The sequence below is a fragment of the Amblyraja radiata genome, chromosome 28 (assembly GCF_010909765.2).
Source record: "Amblyraja radiata isolate CabotCenter1 chromosome 28, sAmbRad1.1.pri, whole genome shotgun sequence".
NCBI lineage: Eukaryota > Metazoa > Chordata > Chondrichthyes > Rajiformes > Rajidae > Amblyraja > Amblyraja radiata.
The window spans coordinates 33,873,733-33,892,065 of NC_045983.1; the positions used below are offsets into that span (position 1 = coordinate 33,873,733).

The 18,333-nt window shown below is 44.4% G+C and overlaps 1 protein-coding gene across 15 annotated transcripts in view; it reads right to left on the minus strand.

Moving 5' to 3' along the window:
- The window catches only part of myo18a (myosin XVIIIA), a 184,390-nt gene that overhangs the window by 47,998 nt on the left and 118,059 nt on the right, over window positions 1-18,333 (minus strand). For all 15 annotated transcript variants that reach the window (XM_033046271.1, XM_033046267.1, XM_033046266.1 and 12 more), the window contains 8 exons: window positions 17,021-17,213; window positions 15,466-15,552; window positions 13,923-14,064; window positions 12,332-12,491; window positions 10,835-11,015; window positions 8,823-9,063; window positions 6,905-7,014; window positions 3,533-3,598 (listed from right to left, as the gene is read on the minus strand). In XM_033046271.1, coding sequence (XP_032902162.1) covers window positions 3,533-3,598; window positions 6,905-7,014; window positions 8,823-9,063; window positions 10,835-11,015; window positions 12,332-12,491; window positions 13,923-14,064; window positions 15,466-15,552; window positions 17,021-17,213 — 1,180 coding nt within the window. The remainder of the gene's footprint in view (window positions 1-3,532; window positions 3,599-6,904; window positions 7,015-8,822; window positions 9,064-10,834; window positions 11,016-12,331; window positions 12,492-13,922; window positions 14,065-15,465; window positions 15,553-17,020; window positions 17,214-18,333) is intronic.

Sequence of the window (18,333 nt, forward strand, 5' to 3'; positions counted from 1 at the left end):
GACCCCTGATTAAATGTTTTCTCTGTTTGCTTTGTAGTCACCTTCTCCTGCCTAACAATGATCGACTCTACATTTTACTTGAGCTTCATTTCGTTTGATGTCTCTTTTTCACACCTTACACTTCCTTATCTCTGTGTCTCCCTCTCCCCTGACTCTCGGTCTGAAAGAAGGGGTTCGACCTGAAACGTCATCCGCTCCTTCTCTCCAGAGATGCTGCCTGAGTTACTCCAGCTGTTAAGGTCAAGCTTGGATCTACCATATACCCTATGCTTTATTTTCCCAGTCCACTTTCACCGACTTTGTGCTTCTGTCGTGCTAATCCCTTTTAAGTTTCGGGCATAACTTTGGTCGGAAACGATCTCACCCACAACATTCTACAGTGCTATGATCACTCTTTCGTAGGGAATCCGTTACAAAAAGATCATTCATCCCACACTGCCAAATGTAAACTAGCTTACACCCTAGTTGGTTCCTCAATGTGAGGCTCCAATAAACAACCCCCCCCCGTAAAAAAATCCCAAATGCTCCCTTGTCATCCTAAATTCGTAAGTGATAAGAACAGAATTAGGCCATTCGGCCCATCAAGTCTACTCTGCCATTCAATATGGCTGATCTATCTCTCCCTCTCATTACCATTCTCCTGCCTTCTCCCCATAACCGCTGACACCCGTACTAATCAAGAATCTATCTCCAACTTAAAAGTATCCATTGACTTGGCCTCCACAGCCTTCTGTGACAATGAATTCCCCAGATTAACCAACCTGCCGGTAGAAATTCCTCCTCATCTCCTTTCTAAAGGTACGTCCTTTTATTCTGTGGCTATTGCCTCTGGTCCTAGACTCTCCCACTAGTGGAAACTAGTGTACTACTATGAAAATAGACACAAAATGCTGGAGTAACTCAGGAGGACAGGCAGCATCTCTGGTGAGAAGAAATTGGTCATATTCGGGTCGAGACCCTTCTTCGGACTGCTCTCGTAATTTGATTTATCCAAACGACACGATTAAAACTGCCCATTTCTCACATTCCTATATTGTTTCGATTTTCTCGATTACTACGTGTGTCTGGGGTTGTGGGGAGAAGTCAGGAGAATGGGGTTGTGGGGAGAAGTCAGGAGAATGGGGTTGAGAGGGAAAGATCGATCAGCCATGATTGAATGGCAGAGTAGACTTGATGGGGCGAATAGTCTAATTCTGCTCCTAGAATTTATGAACGTTTCGACCTACAGGTTAACTACCGTTAGGGCATCTAACCACATTTACACCTAACCCCACCTAGCTATAAAGGGCCTGTCCCACTACGTAACTTTTTCGGCGACTCCCGGCACCCGTCATAGGTCGTTGCAGGTTGGCGAAAATTTTCAACATGTTGAATATTGAGCGTTGACCAGAAAGATGCTACGGCTCTTTGGGCGACTGAGGAGACGACTCACAACCATACAGACAACACCCTGGCGACATGTCATGAGTTGACGCCTGTATGATCGTGAGTGGTCGCCCAAAGAATCGTACCTTGTTCGATAGATACCTGGTCGCCGCTGGAGTTTCAACAAGTTTAAAATTTTCGGCGATCTGTAACGACCTATGACGGGTGCCGGCAGTCGCCCAAAAAGTCGCTTAGTGGGACAGGCCCATAATACTCACACTTTGAGCATAAAAGGATGTAGCTAAGGAAAGAGACACCCTGGTACTTGGGGACGGTAGTCAGGTAGGAGACGTGGCGGACTAATTTGGCCACGATTAGTACTGCTCCGGAGAACTCACATGAGGATTACAACAGGGAAGAAATTAAGATACAAGGGAGCCAGGAAAAGAAGCCAAATAGAACTTGAATACAGAGTGTCATTATCTAAGATTAAAATGGTATACTGCAACTTCCTTCTGAATATTGATGTTACCTAGGGAGATGTGCATCCATGAACACAGAGGACAGGTTCATGTTGAAGTGGAAACAATTTAATAGGAATCTGAGGGGTAACTTTTTCACACAGAGGGTGGTGGATGTATGGAACGAGCAGCCAGAGGAGGTAGTTGAGGCTGGGACTATCACAACGTTTAAGAAACAGTTAGGCAGGTACATGGATAGGACACGTTTGGAGGGATATGGGCCAAACGCGGGCAGGTGGGACTGGTGTAACTGGGACATGTGGCCGGTTTGGGCAAGTTGGGCCGAAGGGCCTGTTTCCTTGCTCTATCACTATGACTCAATGACTAAGGATGTTCCATGGCAGAGAACAGTGGCACTGAACTAGAAATAGGAATGTGGCGGAAAGAAATCCTTCCATTCTACTTGCAAGTGGAACAACATTGATGATATTAGACATTAGATAAACAGAGGTAAATCAGGGGTAGACACAAACTGCTGGAGTAACTCAGCGGGACAGGCAGCATCTCTGGAGTGAAGGAATGGGCGACGTTTCGGGTCAAGACCCTTCTTCAGGGGTAGTTGTGTTGTCAACATGAATACATTTTAAAACTTCATGCTTTTTTAATAAGACAGCAGGAAGGAAACGCAGTGACTATTGTGTACATATTTTGTGAAGGTGCTTGACACGGTAAACCTGTGGCAAGATTAAAGATGCCTGGAACTGCTCAGATTTATAGGCAGATGGCAGGGCGGCAGAAATCACAGTGGGAGTAAATTATCACATTTATCATGCAGTGTGTTGCTCTGGTTACAATTAAAGAGCTAAAATTACTTTAACGTTTGTTTTCAAGCTGCATGGTGGCGCAGCAGTAGAGTTGCTGCCTTACAGCGTAAGAGACCCGGGTTCGATCCTGGCTACGAGTGCTTGTCTATATGGAGTTTGCACGTTCTCCCCGTGACCTGCGTGGGTTTTCTCCCACATTTCAAAGACAAACAGGTTTGTAGGTTAAGTGGCTTGGTATAAATGTATAAAACACCCCTAGTGTGTGTAGGATAGTGTTAAAGTGCTGATGGGGATTACTGGAAGGAGCATGTTTTCATGCTATATCCCTAAACTAAACTAATGTACATAATCATCTTTCTTTCCAAATGGCAATGTGGCAAATAATCCATAACTAGAAGCTAACTCGCTCGACATTAAGTGTTTTGTTCATTCTCAAGACAGAAGAAAAGATGCCACTTAAATACAAGATGTTGCTTCAAGGCTATGAAAGGCACATGGGCTGAGATGGTTCTAAAAATATTCTCTACGACCGTTCAAAGAGAAGGGTAATCATCTCTGGTGCCCTGACTGATACTTATTCCACAATAAACAATCATTACAGCAGATTATCAGATCAATATTACAATGCAGTTGTGGAAGCTTGCAGTTATGAAATTGACTTCCACAATTTCTACATTATATTAACTTTAATATGCCATGAATGGGCCAAAGGTTTGAAATGATGCAAGTTTTGTTCTCTTTTATCTAACTAAGCCACTTGATCATAAAACATTGGGCATGCCTATTCAACAAGACAAGTGTTGAGAAGCATTACTGGCTCCTTGTTCTTGCAAGATAAAAAGATATTAGAAGTGCCATCTATTTACAAAACAAATGACTTACCCGACTAAGGCCCATGTGATAGCTACTTTTCTCCAAATCCAGAGACTCCAGAAGCTCTTCGACAGCCTAAAAGCAAAACAAATATAGTGTTTGAATTTAGTTTATTATCACGTGTACCGGGGTACGGTGAAAACCTTTTGATGCGTGCTAACCAGTCCGCAGAAAGACAATACATGATTACATTTGAGCCATTCACAGTGTATAGATACAGGATAAAGGAAATAACATGAATAACGTTTAGGGTAAGATAAATGCAGTAAAGTCTGGTCCCAGGTCTCCGAAGAGGTAGATAGTAGCTCAGCACTTCTCTCTGGTTGTGGTAGGATGGTTCAGTTGCCTGATAGCAGCTAGGAAGAAACTGTCCCTGAATCTGGAGGTGTGTGTTTTCACACTTCTGATGGGAGAGGGGAGAAGAGGGAGTGACTGGGGCGAGACCGGTCCTTGATTATGCTGCTGGCCTTGCAGAGGCAGCGTAAGGTGTAGATGTCGTCAATGGAAGGGAGGTTGGTTTGTGTGATGGTCTGGATTGCTGGCCTTGCTGAGGCAACGTGAGGTGTAGATGGAGTCGATGGAAGGGAGGTTAGTTTGTGTGCGATGGTCTGGATTGCTGGGCTTGCCGAGACAGCGTGAGGGGTATATGGAGTCGATGGAAGGGAGGTTGGTTTGTGTGATGGTCTGGATTGCTGGCCTTGCTGAGGCAACGTGAGGTGTAGATGGAGTCGATGGAAGGGAGGTTAGTTTGTGTGCGATGGTCTGGATTGCTGGGCTTGCCGAGACAGCGTGAGGTGTAGATGGAGTCGATGGAAGGGAGGTTGGTTTGTGTGCAATGGTCTGGGCTGCGTCCACAATTTTCTGCAATTTCTTGTGGTCTTGGATGCAGCTGTTCTCAAACCGTGCTGTGATGCATTCTGATAAAATGCTTTCTGTAGTGTTTTTGAAGATTTCATTTCATGGTATGTTTGGTATATTTTCCAAAATGGCCTTTCCAAGTCAGAATATTACTTTAGTAAGAGAGAAAATAGTGAACAAATGACATGGTTCCAAATATACATATATCACATTTTGAGGTTTATTGTGCCTCCTTTACGATTTACACTGATGGTACCAGAAGTGAATGCTGTCCAGTGCACAGACTATTTAACTTTGGAGATCCATGATGCATGATTATTGTCATCAGAAGTGAAATGGTATTTACCCACCAAATCAGCAAAGCTTTGTCATTGCCTACCCATCTTAGTTTAGTTTAGCGATACAGCACGGAAACCGGCCCTTCGGCCCACAGAGTCCATGCCAACCATCGATCACCCGTTCACAATAGTTCTATGTTTATCCCAGTTTGGCATTAACTGCCTACACAGTTTACAGAGGGCCAATGAACCTACAAAACTGCACGTCTTCGGGATTATCTCTTTAAGAGCACCATTAATCCGACTAATTTGTGGGAGCAACAATTAACCTCAAAAGCATATTGTCAGGACAACAAAGTAATTGGGAATTATGACAATTTTAAAAATTTTATAAAATATTTAAATCTTATTAATTATTCCGTTTAGTTTAGTGTACGGACGAACAGTGAAAAACTTTTGTTTCTGATATGATATAATAATCACATTTTGACAATGTCTGTTTTGTTACGGTTTCAGTCTACAGAATAAAGTGCAAAACACAACTGTACTCATTAAGAATGATGGCAGTACTGCTAACTAATCACTTTAAACAGATAAACATGCTTACATGTGAACCATCTCATCTTTAATGCCTCCACGTGACAAAGACAATTGCTAAATTGTTTAAATTAAACAGTGAGAATATGTGAAGATTCAGCACGCAGCTTTTACATTTACCAGCATGTTGTTTTGTGGTTAGTTTACAATGTTTCACTGTAAATACAAGATCCAAACGCTGAATACTAAAAAGACTTCTGTGTTCATTAGTTGCCCCAGTGATCGGTTTACTACGTGGTAAGTACTGCTGTATATACGGGCAATACCTTTTGTGCATTAAGTTTCATAGCTACATGCCTTTCGGCCCACCGAGTCCAGATAGGGACGACAGATGGCACAATGGGCTAAGTGTTCGGCTGGCAACCGGAAGGTAGCTGGTTCGAATCCCGCTTGGAGTGCATACTGTCGTTGTGTCCTTGGGCAAGACACTTCACCCACCTTTGCCTGTGTGTGTCCTTGGGCAAGACACTTCACCCACCTTTGCCTGTGTGTGTGGATGTAATTATGTGAAGCACTTTGGGGTCAATGCAAGTTGACTAAAAATGTGCTATATAAATAAAGAAATTTAATTTAATTTAAAAAAAAATTAATTTACTCTTTGCTTGCTCAATCAAAACAATTTCTCCCCCCATTGTTTGGACGTAAATAAACACGCTCCACGTGAAAGAGCTTTGTTGAATTCAGTATGCATGAATGGACATTGTTGGTTTGGAGTGGTTTGGTTTAGTGTAGGTTGGTTTGGTTTGGTTTGATTTGTTGTGGTTTGGTTAGATTTGGTGTGGTTTGGACACACTATGTGGAAACATGCCTTTCGGCCCACCGAGTCCAGGTTGACCACTGAACACCTCCACACTGGTTCCATGTTATGCCTCTTTCACATCCTACACACATCAGGGACAATTTACAGAAGCCAATTAACCTACAAACCTGCACATCTTAGGAATATCGGAGGAAACCGGGAAACACCCAGGAAAACCCACGCAGGTCACGGGGAGAACGTGCAAACTCCGCGCAGACGGGATCAAACCCGGGTCTCTGTCGCTGTGAGGTAGCACCTCTACTGCTGCATCATGAGCTGCCAGGGTTTAGGCAGGCACAATAACAGTATTTAAAAGACATTTGGACAGGTACATGGATAGAAGAGGTTTATAGAGATGTGGGAAATGGGTCTTGCTCAGGTCGGCATGGTCGAGTTGGGCTGAAGGTCCTGTATGACTCCACTATGCAGCCTCTCATGTCCTCCATGCCAATAAAACAATTTGGACCTCTATCTTAGCTGCTGCACACATCAAGATAGTTTAGTTTATTGTCACGTGTACCGAGGTACAGTGAAACGCTGTTATTGCATGCTAACCAGTCAGTGAACAATACATGATTACAATCGAGCCATTTATAGTGTATAGACACATGATAAGGAAATAACGTTTAGTGATTGGTAAAGACAGCAAATTCCGATCAAGGATAATCCAAGGGTCACCAATGAGGTCGATAGTAGTTCAGGACCGCTCTCTTGTTGTGGTAGGATGGTTCAGTTACCTGATAACAGCTGGGAGGAAACTGTCCCTCAATTAAAGCTTACAAGATTGAACTAATTTGAAGTTTGAGAACCAGCCTAGTCGATTATAAAGCATCGTCACCATTAACTCACCCGCTTTTCATCTGTAACAATATAGTTACGTCCGTGTTTTTTGGTAAGATGCGGCGCAAGAACATCGAAACGGCGTCTGAATTCAGAAAAGACCATATGATCCGGGTAGCCTAGACATGGCAAGGAAGCAAACAGACACTTTGGAAATTATTTGCCCACTTTTGTTATGAGGCAATCAATACGTTTTAAAAAGGAAAGGACAAAAGCAGCAAGATGTTTCCATTTAGTATTCTTCAGTATCCCGGGAGAGGGTGGTGAGCATGAACCCCTAAACCGGAGTGGAGAGGGTGGTCACCTCTAAACCAGATTAGTATCTCTAAAGTCTAAACTGCAGATGAAGACACAGTGCCGGAGAACTCTGGAGGAGGTCAGGCAGTCTGAAGAAGGGTCCCGACCTGAAACATCATCTATCCACGTTCTCCAGCGATGCTGCCTGACCCGCTGAGCTACTCCAGCACTCTGTGAAATGTCACCTATCCATGTTCTCCACAGATGCTGCCTGACACACTGAGTTACTCCAGCACTCAGTGAAACGTCACCTATCCATGTTCTCCACAGATGCTGCCTGACCCGCTGAGTTACTCCAGCCCTCTGTGAAACGTCACCTATCCATGTTCTCCACAGATGCTGCCTGACCCGCTGAGTTACTCCAGCACTCTGTGAAACGTCACCTATCCATGTTCTCCAGTGATGCTGCCTGACCTGCTGGGCTACTCCAGCACTCTGTTAGATAAGACACTTGTCACAGGATATCCTATCTCTGATCTGTGTAGGAAAGGTCTCGACCCAAAATGTCACCTATTCCTTCTACCTAGAGATGCTGCCTGTCCCGCTGAGCTACTCCAGTTCTTTGCTTCTATCTTCTGCATCTGCAGTTCCTTCCTACATACGGGACTAAACTAAGCCTGGATGTGACCTACGTGAAGCCTGGACATTTCTTTTTGGTTATTCTGTATTCATCACAAATCAGACACTGACTGCCAAGAGAGCTCTGTAACGTGTCAGTCCGCGCCTGATCAAAGTCAGGTTGCAGAAGGGTCTCGACCAGAAACGTCACCCATTCCTTCTCTCCAGAGATGCGGCCTGACCCACTGAGTTACTCCAGCATTTTGTGTCTATCATCGGTTTAAACCAGCATCTGCAGTTCCTTCCTCCACAGGAAATGATTCATTCTGCTTCAGAGGTTATTTCTCTGAAATACCATTAACATAAAGAACATGGACTTAAAATGGTCAAAACACTTAGCATTCATTATTTATTGGAGTGGATAAAAGGAGTTAAGACAAAGGCCAGGGGAATGATTTCCAAAATATGAAAACTTCCAACATCAAAGAGCCTGATGTATAATTAAGAATTGGAATCGCTGTGCTTGAATTGTATTATTATACGGAGCTCTGAGCAGTGAGATAAACGTAAATCTTATTAACTCTGAGGAGGTTCCTTTTTTTTGAAGATAGACACTAAAGTCTGAAGAAGGGTTTCGACTCAAAACATCACCCATCCCTTTGGGCAGCACCGCCATTCAATATGATCATGGCTGATCATCTAAAATCAGTACCCCGTTCATGCTTTCTCCCCATATCCCTTGATTCCGTTAGCCCCAAGAGCTATATCTAACTCTCTCTTGAAAACATCCAGTGAATTGGCCTCCACTGCCTTCTGTGGCAGAGAATTCCACAGATTCACAACTCTCTGGGTGAAAAAGTTTTTCCTCATCTCAGTCCTAAATGGCCTACCCCTTATTCTCAAACTGTGACCCTCTGGTTCTGGACTCCCCCAACATTTGGAACATGTTTCCTGCATCTAGCCTGTCCAATCTTTTAAGAATTGTGTACGTTTCTATAAGATCCCCACTCATCCTAAATTCCGGTGAATACAAGCCCAGTCGACCCATTCTTTCATCAAAATTGGAACCTACCTTGTCTGTATATCCGGAGGGCATCAAGCAGTTTGCAGCCCCTAATCTGGGCCCGAAGAAGAGGTACGTCCAGCTGCATTAGACCTGCTTCAAAGTTTTCTGCTTGCACATCAGTTTCTATGATTCCAGACTTCAGAGACGAAGTGGGAGACACTTTGGTTTCAGTAAAAGCATCAGTTTTAGGCAACAAACAGTGGACGAAATGGATCTTGGACTTTTTCACCGTGTCAAGAAGGGCATCCTGTTTTTTAAAAAAAAGCTTAAAAATTAATCTAAGTGTCTAATTTGCTTTCATTGTATTAACTTAACAAAGGCGAGACATTTCGTCACTTTGATTCTGCGAATTCGACAATTTTCCTTCCGAATTCAAATGTAGAATACAAATGTAGCACAAGCAAAAAGGCTAAACTGTACAGCGTAATCTTTCAGCATCTGCAGTTTCTTGGGTCTAAGTGCAATCTTTAATATGCAATATGAACAGGCTTTGAGGCTCATTAAGATTTAACAGCATTAAAATTTTAATACTATTTCTAGAGCTTCTCCGTAACAACTGGCATTTCACAATCCTGACCGAGTTAAATTAATAATGATAAATCAAAAAACTAAAAGGAATTATGTATAGCATTAGCAGAAAACAGCTTAAAATTACCATCAGCATTGCATAAATCTGGTTATTATATATTAATATCAATAAATATAATGTAATCTAGCTACCAAAGGTAGAATATACTGGTATTTTTCTTAATCTCTACAGTTATTAAGATTCACAAAACTTGGAAGGAGACTGTGGCTCACTGTTTGTATCTGCTCCACGTAACCCAGATGGACTTCTTCAGTCTGAAGGAAGATCTCAACCCGAAACGTTGCCCAATCCTTCTCTCCAGAGATGCTGCCTGTCCCGCTGAGTTACTCCAGCGTTTTGTGTCTAGCATCGAATTAAACCAGCATCTGCAGTTCCTTCCTACATATTCGATGCAATCCAACATGTCCCACTGCCCTGCCTGCTCCCTGCTGCCTTGCAAATTCATGCCTACTAGAGATTCATTCAGCTGCGTCTCGACGGCCACAGTGGAATCTGGCACCACTAACCCGAGTAGAACATTGCAATCCCTAACCACTTGCTGTTTCACAAATGTGTTCAATTTTGTTTTCTTTGCCAATCACCCGCATCTTATGCGTAGGAAGGGACTGCAGATGCAGGTTTATTCCGAAGATAGACACAAAACGCTGGAGTAACCAAAAAGCAGGTCAGACAGAAAAGGAATAGGTGATGTTTCGGGTCGAGACCATTCTTCAGCTTTTTGTATTTACCCTCATTTTAAGGTCCTTATTGTCCACCAAAGAGAATAGTTTCCTTTCTATTCCATCTACGCACTAATTTTAGACTTCAGACTTCAGAGATACAGGGCGGAAACAGGCCCTTCGGCCCACCGAATCCATGCCGACCAGCGATCACCCTGCACACGAACACTATCCTACACACTAGGGACAATTTACAATTATATCAAGCCAATTAACCGACAAACCTGAACGTCTTTGGAGTGTGGGGGGAAACAGGAGCACCCGGAGAAAACCCACACGGTCACAGGGAGAACGTACAAACTCCGTACAGACAGCACCCGTAGTCTGGATCGGACCCGGGTCTCTGGTGCTGTGAGGCAGCAACTCTACCGCTGCGCCACCGTGCCGCCCCAAACAAGCTTTACACCCCCTTTGGAATTGTCCCCTGTAGTAAATTACCCTTTCTTATACTTCTTACCAAAACGAAACTTTAACATAAGATTCATTCCTACAGCAATTATTAGTGATTTTGAAACATTATGCCTGTGCCAAACAAACCAAATTAGCATCATATCGAAGACAAACAGTTACGTGAACTAAATGAATTGCAAATGATTGTTAAGACAACCTTTAACTTCCAAGCCTTCCCTGCAAGCACGCACGCACGCATGTACTTCTACCTTAAACATAAACATGCCCGGAGATTGAAACAAAGTTATTGATCTACTAACCACTTGGAGTTTAATATGAATGCATGTTGATTTCTTTTTCACTGCAGCTACACCAGTGGTGAATGTCTTTCTCATGCTTGTAGCCCTTCTCAACGTAAGCTGGGATCCACCCTCCAGGCCAGCAATTGAACCAGACAACACAGTCCCTGCTCGACCCATGAACAGATTGCTTATCATTTTCCTGAAAAGAAAAGGCAATTGTACTGTGATTACGCAACAACAAAGAGTTCAGAACATAATGTGAAAATTCAGAAACATCTTCAACTAAAGAAATCCAAAGAATAGTGGAGGAAGGAACTGCAGATGCTGGTTTACACCAAAGATAGACACAAAATGCTGGAGTAACTCAGTGGGTCAGGCAGCATCGCTGAAGAAAAGGAATGAGTGACATTTCGGGTCGAGACCCTTCTTCAGACTGAGAGTCAAGGGAGAGGGAATCATAGTTATATGGGGAGGGTAAGGTGTGAAAACACAGATCATAAGTGATAGGAGCAGAATTAGGGCATTCAGCCCATCAAGTCTACTCTGCAACTCAAACCTGGCTGATCTCGCTCCCACCTAACCCCATTCTCCTGCCTTCTCCTCATAACCCCTGTCACCCGTACTAATCAAGAATCTATCTATCTCAACCTTAAAAATATCCACTGACTTGGCCTCCACAGCCGTCTGTGGCAATTCAATCCACAGATTCACCACTCTTTGACTAAAGAAATTCCTCCTCATCTCCTTCCTAAAGGAACGTCCTTTAATTCAGTGGCTGGGACCTCTGGTCCTAGAATCTACCACTAGAGGAAACATCCTCTCCACATCCACTCTATCCAGGTCTTTCACTATTCGGTAAATTTATTTGAGGTCCCCCCCTCATTCTTCTAAATTCACAAACATCTTTGCAAAAGAAATCCTCCAAACTTCAGTCAGAAGAATAGTCCCGACGCAAAACGTTGCCCACCTACGTCCTTCAGAGATGCTGCGTGACGCGCTGAATTTCCCCCGTCTTATTGATCATTACAGAACCTGCCGTTCCTCGTGTCTCCAAACTGCAGATTGAAACATTCTTTCTGACAAACACTGCAACAATTACTTTGCAGTGTAAACGATTACAAGCCCAGCCACCGACGTTCCAGCAACCGGCAGTCCCCCACCTCCTTTAAACCGGACAAAACCATGAGGGCCAACATGAAATTCCCCCCCAAAAATATGTCCCTTAGGCCGGGTGAGGCGGCAGATCTCGACCTCATCGGGACTTCCGCGGCCGACCGGCGGGTTGAATTTGCCCCCTGCGGCCGGGGCTCTGGTACTCCGGCCCGGCTGCTCCGTTCCCACGGCCGACCTCCGAGGCCGACTTTGTGGGTCGGCATCTCGGTGGCCGAGGCGGAACCTTCCGGTAACGCTGGACTCCTCTCGGAGGCCGTGACCTCTGACGGTCCAGCAAAACGGATAATCGGGCAAGGCTCTGGAACCAAGGGTGCCTTAAATCGGTGGTGGATCTTTACTTACTTCTGAGAATCCTGAAGTAGGGCGGCAGCGTTTTGAGTGGCAGGGTTCTGCTTTGCATAATTCAACCAGCCTGTTGTGTCATACTCCACCCAGTTAGTATTCGAGCAATGACCAAGGATGAAATGGTGACGCTTGTTGCCTTTCAGTAATGAGCCTTGGCCTACAAAGAAAGAAAATACATTGCAATTTCTCTTAATAGGAGATGTATACGTGCTTAGATATTTTGTTGTTAAAAATATAAGTTGAATCCTGGTCAGTAGCATACATTCTATATTATTATTTGTTTTAGAAGGAACTGCAGATGCTGGAAAAATCGAAGGTAGACAAAAATGCTGGAGAAACTCAGCGGGTGAGGCAACATCTATGGAGCAAAGGAATAGGAGTCGAGACCCGAAACGTCATCTATTCCTTCGCTCCATAGATGCTGCCTCACCCGCTGAGTTTCTCCAGCATTTTTGTCTATATTATTATTTGTTCAGTTTCATTGCTTAGAATTTACTGAATGATAAAAATTAGTTCATAACTCGCTGCATTATCTTGTCAATCCTTGGTAGAAAGAATAAAGGTGTAGACTACTGTCGAGGTGGGGAGGGGGTTCAGGAATCGGAGGTGCAAAGAGACTTAGGAGTGCTGATGCAGTATTCCTAAAAGGTTACTGTTCAGGTTGAGTTGGCATTAAGGATGGCAAATGCAATGCTAGCATTAATATCGAGGGGACAGGAATATAAAAGCAGGGATGTAATGCTGAGGCGTTATAAGGCACTGGTGAGGCCACCTTTCAAATATTGTAAGCAGTTTTGGGCCCCACACCCGAGGAACACACCTGTGCTGGCGTTGGAGAGGGTCCAGAGGAGATTTACTAGAATGATCCCGGGGATGATCGGATTAACGTACGCTGAGCGTTTGACGGCACTGGGCCTGTACTCGCTGGAGTTTAGTGGGATGTGGGGGACATCATTGAAACTTACCTAGTAGTGAAAGGTCTGGATGGAATGGATGTGGAGAGGATGTTTCCACTAGTGGGAGAGTGTAGGACCAGAGGGCACAGTCTCAGAATTAAAGGACGTGCCTTTAGAAAGGAGACGAGGAGGAAATTATTTAGTCAGAGGGTAATGAAACTGTGTAGTTCATTGCCACAGACGGCTGTGAAGGTGGAGACTGGTAGGTTCTTGATTAGTACGGGGTCAAAGGTTCCAGGGACAAGGCAGGAGAATGGGGTTGAGAGGGTAAAAATACATCAGCCATGATCAAATGGCAGAGTAGACTCGATGGACCAAATGGCCTAAATCTGCTCCTCTATCTTGTGGTCTTAAGGGCCTGTCCCACTTATGCAAACATGTTGAAAATCCAGCGGCGACCAGAAAAGGTACGACTCTTTGGGCAACTACTCGCGACCATATAGGCGTCACCCCGCGACATGTCGCACGTATGGTCGTGAGTACATATGTATGGTCGTGAGAATGCCGGCAGTCGCCGAAAAAAATTGCGTAAGTGGGACCAGCCCATTATGGTAATAGCCCCTTTCAAAAATAGCCAGGAAATAAAATATGACAAGTTTTTGATGCTAATTATTTTAGTAACGGCAATGCACCATTCTTGTCTCCGTCTTGTTGGCCGTAGTATGTGAAGAGTCGCTCTAAAAGGGTGTCTTCACTTCCATCGGGTTTCAGCGCTTCTTCCTCCAGCAGCCAAAGCAGTCCTCTTGCTTCATCTGTCCGAGCCAACGTTCGCACCTGCCGGGGCAAAATGTAACACGCATTCAATAGACAATAGACAATAGTTGCAGGAGTAGGCCATTCGGCCCTTCGAGCCAGCACCGCCATTCAATGTGATCATGGCTGAACATCCCCAATCAGTACCTCGTTCCTGCCTTCTCCCCATATCCCCTGACTCTGCTATCTTTAAGAGCCCTATCTAGCTCTCTCTTGAAAGTATCCAGAGAACCTGCCTCCACCGCCCTCTGAGGCAGAGAATTCCACAGACTCACCACTCTCTGTGAGAAAAAGTGTTTCCTCGTCTCTGTTCTAAATGGCTTACCCCTTATTCTTAAACTGTGGCCCCTGGTTCTGGACTCCCCCAACATCGGGAACATGTTTCCTGCCTCTAGCAAGTCCAAACCCTTAATAATCTTATATGTTTCAATAAGAACTCCTCTCATCCTTCTAAACTCCAGAGTGAACAAGCCCAGCCGCTCCATTCTCTCCTTCTGAAATGTGTTCTCCTAATAACACTTCACAGCTCTGTGATCTATGTAATATTCTTACACATTCAAGAATGATTCAGCAGAGAAACTCATTTCCCAAAGAACTGGGAATTGTTTTGTTTGTTCTCCACAATGAGTGCAAAGTAGATTTTATTGCATCTGAGACCCATAGACCCATATTTCATCAAAGTCCTTTACAAACATTAAAGCACATACCTCGATGAAATATTAAATATCCTAACAGCATCAGGGCTTAATGGTAGCTAATGATCAATTATTTAACCATACAATCTCAGAGACACTACAGTAAGTGAATTGGAGATATGTCCTTACTTAGTTTAGAGATACAGCATGGAAACAGGCCCTTTGGCCCATTGAGTCCACGCCGACCATCGATCACGCTTTCACACTAGTTCTATGATATCCCACTTTCGCATCCACTCCCTACACATTGGGGGCAATTTACCGGGGGCCCATTAACCTACAAATCCACACGTCTTTGGGATGTGGCAGGAAACCCACGTGGTCACAGGGAGAACGTGCAAACTCCACACAGACAGCAGCCGAGGTCAGGATGGAACCCGGGTCTCTGGCGCTGTGAGGCAGCAGCTCTATCAGCTGCGCCACTGTGCTGTCCAAAACAAGACAAACCTCAATCACTATACTGCCAGGCGAGGTGGTACAATGACAACACTAAAAAAACATTTTGACAGATGCATGCAATGGAAAGGTTCAGAGAAATATGGGGCAAGTGCAGGCTAATGGGACAAGCTTAGATGGGAAGGACATCTTGGTTAGCATGGACGAGTTGGGCCGAAGGGCCTGCTTGCACGGCGCATGACTCGATGACTAAATTTCATGCCATTGAATATGAAATATATGTACAATTAAAAGCATTTAATGTTCACATCCTCGTGCATCAGTTTCTTACCAGTGCTTGATGACAAGTTTGATCTACGGCATCCACAGAAAAAGGGCAGCTGGATTCTACTTCATCTAAGTCAAGGTCTATGTCTTCCTGTAGGGACAGAGTACATAGAGAGCATAATTCCCATTTCAATAGCCATCGAGTTCATTAGTACACATACATTAAATGGCAAGATATCTATCTATCTATATCTATCTATGTCTATCTATGTCTATCTATGTCTATCTATATCTATCTATGTCTATCTATGTCTATCTATCTATCTATCTATTAAAAGTGTGTGTGTGTGTGTGTGTGTGTGTGTGTGTGTGTGTGTGTGTGTGTGTGTGTGTGTGTGTGTGTGTGTGTGTGTGTGTGTGTGTGTGTGTGTGGGTGTGTGTGTGTGTGTGTGTGTGTGTGGGTGTGGGTGTGTGTGTGTGTGTGTGTGTGTGTGTCAGATGGCCTTTGATTCCTTGGTCCGCCAAAACAACACCGAAAAACTCCGCGATTTTTTCCATTTCGCTAGCTATTTCACTTTTACATCCACTCCTCAAAACATTTGGACACGTTTTTTAATAAAAACCCCCCCCCCCCCCCCACCACATTCACTCATTTTAAAATCTAAAACGAGCTGCTGACGTCACAATCCCACATGCCGACCAATCTGCCTCCAGTATGCTTCCAAGTACGCTCGCGCCACGGCTCCCGCTGTTGGACTCCAGCGCGCCCGCCTGCCCAAAGATGCTAGAGCATACTATAATCTTTGCACCTGCCCTCCCCTCCCCCCCCCACTCTCTCCCCCATCCTCTCCTTCCTCTCCCCCTCCTCTCCCCCCCTTCACCCCCACTCCGCCCTCTGAAGAAGGGTCTCGACCCGAAACGTCACCTATTCCTTCCCTCCAGAGATGCTGCCTGTCCCGCTGAGTTACTCCAACATTTTGTGTCTACCCTCTGATAAAAGATCATTGACTCCAAGTGATCTGTGATTCTCTCTGCATCGATGCTGCCTGACATTCTCTACTTTTACTCTTTTATTTTGCCTTTTCACAATAAAATAATTAGTGGAATGGAATGTTTTATTGTCATGTGACAAGTCAGTGAAATTCTTTGCTTTAATTCCCAAGGTATGCAAATAGAAACCACATAAAGGGTGCTGAATAGGTCTCTCCGCCAGCTCCTTTGTTCCCCCTCCGCTCCCCCTCTCCTTCCCCCTCCCTTTTCTCGAGTCCTCCATTGTTCCTGCCCCTCCCTCACGGCTGTCCCCCAACGCCCTTTGATTCCTTGGTCCGCCAAAACACCACCGAAAAACTCCGCGATCCCCAACGCCGTGTCCCTCTTTGTTCTCCCCCCCCCCGCCCCATCACGGCACCCTCATCGAACAGCGGCCGTGGGTCTGCCCGCGAGGCTTCATCTCTCCGTCAGACACGGGGCCCCACCGCCACCATCGAGGCTCACCGCCACTGCCAAGGCTCACCGCTGCTGCCAAGGCTCACCTCACAGTGTTATCATTTATAGACTGCAGCTTGCATAAACTGCACTCAAAAGTAATTTGTACAGGCAGGATGCAATGAACAACTCACCTCCTTATACCGATCAAGCTCTTTCAAATATGTTCGCTCGTAGAAGAGCATCTGTAAGCGCTCCTGGGCATAATTCTGACAGAGTTCCTCAAAAGTGGCAGCTCTTTCAGATGAGGTGGCTTTTGGGTTCTGGAATCCAGGGGTGTCCACTACCATTATGGAACAAAGTGAATGCTGAGAGGACTTGAGAGCCCTAGTTTAAAAAGGGAAGCAATGTCAGAAATATCAAATGCTATTAAAATTGTGAAATATATTTATTTCCTTTACAAATTTAAATCTCATTAGCATTGGACCTGACTACACACGCAAGTGTAGATATCTTAGCAGCTTAATTAGAGACCCCTAAATATGATCATAGATTTGTGTGAATGTCAAACACAGTTGGGGAAAAAAAAATGATTTGTTTAATAATAAATCAACCTAAATACCTAAGGCACCAAGAAAGTTGTGATTTCAAATGATATCGGTAATGAAATATTTCTCCATACATTTAGTCCATCATGCTTCAGAAATATCACATTTTAATTAAGTTACAAAATGTGCCTTAATAATTTATGTAAGTTTGATAAGAAAAATAAATGGAGGACAAGCTGTATCAGCTGTAATAAGAAAGGGTAATTAAAACTTAGGCGACAAAAAAAAGATTTGAAAGAAAATACTGAAGATAAAAATGAGCGGCACGGTGCCGCAGCGGTAGAGTTGCTGCCTTACAGCACCAGAGATGCGGGTTCGATCCTGACTACGGGTGCTGTCTGTCTGGAGTTTGCACGTTCTCATCATGACCACGTGGATTTTTTTCCGGGTGCTCCGCTTTCCTCCCACACTCTGAAGACGTGCAGGTTTGTAGGTTAATCGGCTTCGGTAAAAATTGTAAAAATGTAAAAGTGCCCAGTGTGTGGGATGGTGTTAGAGTGTACGGGATGATCACTGGTCGGTGTGGACTCGGTTGGACAAAGGACTTCTTTCGGAGCTGTATCTCTAAAGTGTAAAGTGAAATGGAGAGGAACCAGCTTTGTGGAGCAGATAGCCAATTCCATGGATGCGGTAGAACAATATTCAACATGAGGATGATGTGTAAAGGAGGATGTGAGTCTGGAAGTACAGAAAACATAAAACTCTGTAGCTATGTGTTGTCAGCACTGGGTCTGTACACGCTGGAGTTCAGAAGAATGAGGGGGGACCTCATTGAAACATACAAAATAGTGAAAGGCTTGGATAGAGTGGATGTGGAGAGGATGTTTCCACTAGTGGGAGAGTCTAGGACTAGAGGTCACAGCCTCAGAATTAAAGGACCTTCTTTTAGAAAGGAGATG